Raw genomic sequence first — 4957 nt, forward strand, 5'->3', positions numbered from 1 at the left:
AAGGATATGTGACGGTTTAGTCACTATCCTCTGAGCTTGTCTCAGAACCGTTCGCTCATAAATGGACTGCAAGGATTGGTAGTCATTTTTCCCCATCAGCTTCATGGCCGTGTGCACCAAACGAGCCAGTTTGCTTTTATATATATTAAATAGTGCTATTTAGTGCTATTTAGTTTCTAACAACATTTCACATGCACAGCTTGTTATCACCTCAATAAAGATGATCAATTGCTAAGTTTCAGTTATCCAACAGCATATCAAGAAGATAAAATGAGTTGTTATTCAGGTTAGTGACTAGAAGTGAGTCACTAAACTATTTTGCACATATAAAAAAACATGTTCCTTCATTTCTCCAGATTTTTCCCCATAAAAACAGCGAGGAGAAAAACAAAGTATGTTGAAACATTTCCCCAAATGAACACAGAAAATTTAAAAACACAATTTTCATCATATTATGTCATACAAACAGATTTCACAACCAGGATTTTAAAAAAAAAGTTCGACGGCAAGTACGTAATCGGAACCTCAGTCCGTTCAGCCAATGGCTACAGAGAAATGTTACAGGCGTGGCGGGGCTTATAAATCCACAAACCAATGGCAACGCCGTAACCGTGCGAACTTGTGTAATTGGCGGGCGGCTCGACCAATCACAGTGCTCCCCGAACGGCACCCATGGTGAACGTGAAGGGGGCGCGCGCCAGCCGAGTGCACGCAGAAAGCCGAGCGGGGCAGAAGGCGAATGGTGGAGCTGAAGATGGCGGATGGCGACAGTGGGAGTGAGCGCGGAGGTAGCAGCGGGGGAGGCGGTGGAGGCGGCTTTCAGCACTACCAGAGGGACCAGGAGACCCAGGAGCTGGCGTCCAAGCGTCTCGACATCCAAAATAAGCGCTTCTACCTGGATGTCAAGCAGAACAGCAAAGGCAGGTTCATCAAAATCGCCGAGGTAGGGGCCGGCGGCTCCAAAAGTCGCTTGACCCTCTCGCTGTCAGTGGCGGCGGAGTTCCGTGACTACCTCGGGGATTTCATCGAGCACTACGCCCAGCTGGGGCCTAGCAGCCCGGAGCAGATAGCCCAGGCCAGCGTGGGTGAGGATGGCGGGCCCAGGCGGGCTCTCAAAAGCGAGTTTCTCGTTCGGGAGAACCGTAAGTACTACCTGGACTTGAAGGAGAACCAGCGGGGGAGGTTCCTGCGGATCCGGCAGACCGTGAACCGAGGACCTGGCTTCGGAGTCGGGGGCCCAGTGGGCGGCATGCTGGCGGGCCAGACCATAGCCCTCCCGGCACAGGGCTTAATAGAGTTTAGAGACGCCCTTGCGAAGCTCATAGATGATTACGGAGGAGACGACGACGACCTGACCGGGAACGCGGCGGCCGGGGGCTACGGCGAGCTCCCTGAGGGGACCTCCATCATGGTGGACTCCAAGCGGTTCTTTTTCGACGTCGGGTCCAACAAATACGGAGTGTTCCTGCGTGTGAGCGAGGTGAAGCCCAGCTACAGGAACTCTATCACTATCCCCTTCAAAGCCTGGAGCAAATTCGGAGGAGCTTTCTGCAGATACGCCGAGGAGATGAAGGAGATCCAGGAGAGGCAGCGAGATAAGATGTACGAGAGGAGGGATGAGTCCGAGGGCGACGACGTGGATGACGACTGAGAGTGAAACGAACCAGGTGTTAGTCAGACAGATCTGCAATATAGGGGTATTTTGAAAAATAAAACAAAAAAAGCAGAAAGTGCATGACATGACAAATCGTGCTGTAATAGCCTACTAAAGTATCGTGGCGTTAAAAAGTACATGTGCAGGGATTTTTTGGTGTATTATCCTAAAGTTTGTAGGGTTGAGGGTTGGAGTGGTTGTGTGAATCTCTGAAAGTGAAAAAAAAAAGTATAAATGAGATGTCTCATTGGCTGAAAAAAAGAGTGCTTTAGTGTTTAAAAAAGAGGAAAGAGAACCTACTAAAACCAGCAGATTGGTTTTTATAACTAGAATGAAGCCAATGAATGCTTTTCTATAGTTTCTATTTAAAGAATGAGGACCTGTTTAAGATGTTTTCCTTGCTCAGTTTAAGGAGAGAGCTAGCATCCATCCTGTTCCAGTCCAGGTCTCTCCTCTGTGGGCAGTATGTGGGATTTCTTGTAAGTTAGTGAGGGGAAGCTGAGAGGAATGTACAGAAAGCTGCTGTCACTTTGTGGAGGTTGTGCATTAGATAGATCAGCAGATGGAGAGCTGTGAAACAACAGCAGCTGCAGCATCTGCAGGCCGAAAAGATTACCCAAAATGTCAGGGGGAAGTTACTGAGAGGATTATCCGTAAGCCCAAACAACAAGGGCCTCGTGGACAAAATTAAAGCTTTGACTCCAGTAGTCAATTAGAGCGCAGATCAGCTGGGTTTTATGTTATACATACAATCTTAGCAAAGCATCATTCATATTGTTTCCAGTAAGATTCACTCAGCGAGGAGGAGCAGTGTGTTTTCTCAAGCCAGAGCATCCCTGGAGTTTGAGGACGGCTGCTTGGGAAGCCAACAAGTGGGAGCCCAGCAGGGACGGAACAGATATGTTATTATGGGACTTTTACGATGCTCATTTGCTCCCACATGCCACTACAAGGGTCCAAATAACTGGCAGTAGGACCGGGAGTTTTCCCATCAGCCTCTCGGTGCTGGTCGGAGGCGTCCGGCCACAGACTACATCTTCCAACACGTGAAGACCCTGGACAGAAACGCATTGATGGATGTTTTCTTTTGTGTTTCTTTTGTTGTTTTGTTTTCAAAAGAGAACTATATTGAAATGAGATTCTACTTATAGGAAAGATATTACCAAACAAACCAGCAAAAGATATTTTCAAATACTTATAAAAGAAAATGTATTGTCTAAAGCAATTTCAAGACTAAAAATAAAAAAGAGGTTAATTTCTTAAAACAAAGTTCAAATCTCCAGATTATTTTTCACTTTGTTCTTCCTACAGTGACAGTATAACACTTCATTAATTAAAACAGCTTTAAATGTACTAACCAATGTTGTGACTGTATATTTTTAAACCCCTGTATTTGCACTTAAAGCCACTTTATTCATTCTGCAGTAGACCTGCAACGATTAATCCATTAGTTGTCAACTATTAAATTAATCGCCAACTATTTTCATTATCAATTTACTGGCTTGAGTCATTTTTTGAAGAAAAAATTCTCTGATTCCAGCTCCTTAAATGTGCATAGTTTTCCTTCTTAATGACAGTGAACTAAATATCTTTGAGTTATGGACAAAACAAGACAAACTTCAAGTTGGATTTTGGGCAAACTGATGAACATTATTATTATTTTCTGACATTTTATGGAGAATGAAAGCAATCCTTAGTTTTAGCCCTGTCCCTGACTAAATGTGGACCTCGTTATCAATCATTTTTCACATGAATTGGATATATGCGCTAGAATGTTCAAGAATGGAAATGGTTTTTGTCCAACTAAAACAAAAATATTCAAATTAAAATTATATAAAGAACAAAGAAAAGCAGCAAAATCAGCTGTTCTTATTTGATAAATTACCGTAACAGTTTACAGATTGCTCCTTACGTGTTTTTTCATTTGTTTTATATTTCGTTTTGTCATCTTGTGTGTTTTTGGCTAATATCTTCCCTAAAGTTGCGTGACACGCTGAGAAATCCCTCCAGGGAAATCCAGAAACGTCAAATCCACACCAGGATTATGGGTGCTTTCACTTCAGAGGTCAGCATGAGGATTTAAAGAGATGCCACACAGTTTTATAAGGCTCCAGCTACATTGAATTGGTCCGTTGCTGCAGCTCACGATTATTTATATTGCTGATTAAATTTGTTAGATATCAGAGTTTTCGATCATAAGACAAAGAAAACAAGACAATCCTCTTGTTTTTGCGTTGAAGAGACCTATTTGGTGAACTGATTATCGAAGCATTTCAGCTTTAAGTTGACCGGTTTATGTTACTTTGCGGTCAGATCAGGCTACATTTCACACATTCACTCAGCTCAGTTAAAACCACGTGAGACTAAGCTTTCTGATGTGTTTACCCTCAAACAACTCAGACATTTACTTCTGTAGCAGTGAGAGCTGGAAATGATACAAAAGGATCTAAAGCACAACATCATCCTCAGTGCCCTCTGACTGTTACAACAGTATTCTTGTTACATAATTTTATTATATTGGTTTGGTTCATTTTTATTGACAAATTATCTGTATTTTAATGTTGTAACTGTCTCACATGGATCTAGTTTAAACTTCTTTAGGCCTTTATATGTTTGCATGTGTCATCGTTGTAAGAAATTATCATTAATTAGGGTTGAAACAATTCTAACATTTTTTGTAATTGGTGAATAGTTTAAGCAAAAAATCAAAAATATTTTCTGGTTCCATCTTTTAAAATGAAGAATCGCTACTTTCCGTAAATATCTTCAGGTTTTGGATTAAAAATATTAAAATCTCCAGACATTTCCTGATGTGGATTTGTCGCCTTTCTTCATCATATATGACACTAAATTGAATATCTGTTTAAAAAAAAACTGTTCAAGATTTGAACTTGTATTTGGATAAAGCAAGTATTGATTATTATTTAATGATTACTGTTATTTTTTCCCATGAAAATGTCAACTATACTTTGACTCCATCTACTAAAATGTAATGATTTGCGGCTTTTCTTTGTCAAAGATGACAGTAAATTAAATATGTTTAGGTTTGGATTTAAAAAAAATATTTTGAAATAAATTCTAAAAACAAAAATGTTTTCTTGTTTTAGCTGCTAGTGTGGATATTCGTCACCTTTCTCTGTCATATACATTACCATTCAGAAGTTTGGGGTCACTTACAAATGTCCTTATTTTTTTGAAAGAAACGCAATTTTTAGTCAATGAAAATAACAATAACTGAATCAGAAATACAGTGTAGACATTGCTAATGTGATAAATGAGTATTCTAGTTGGAAACGGCTGATT

General features: G+C 40.9%; 1 protein-coding gene across 1 annotated transcript; it reads left to right on the forward strand.

Annotated features, from left to right (window-relative positions):
• The first annotated feature begins 633 nt into the window (after positions 1–633).
• On the forward strand, positions 634–4577 carry purbb (purine-rich element binding protein Bb). The gene has a single exon (XM_022199807.2). It carries the CDS (start codon positions 740–742, stop codon positions 1649–1651), a length of 912 nt encoding a protein of 303 aa, XP_022055499.1. The 5' UTR covers positions 634–739; the 3' UTR covers positions 1652–4577.
• Positions 4578–4957: the final 380 nt, after the last annotated feature.

This window comes from Acanthochromis polyacanthus, chromosome 18, assembly GCF_021347895.1.
Source record: "Acanthochromis polyacanthus isolate Apoly-LR-REF ecotype Palm Island chromosome 18, KAUST_Apoly_ChrSc, whole genome shotgun sequence".
Lineage (NCBI taxonomy): Eukaryota > Metazoa > Chordata > Actinopteri > Pomacentridae > Acanthochromis > Acanthochromis polyacanthus.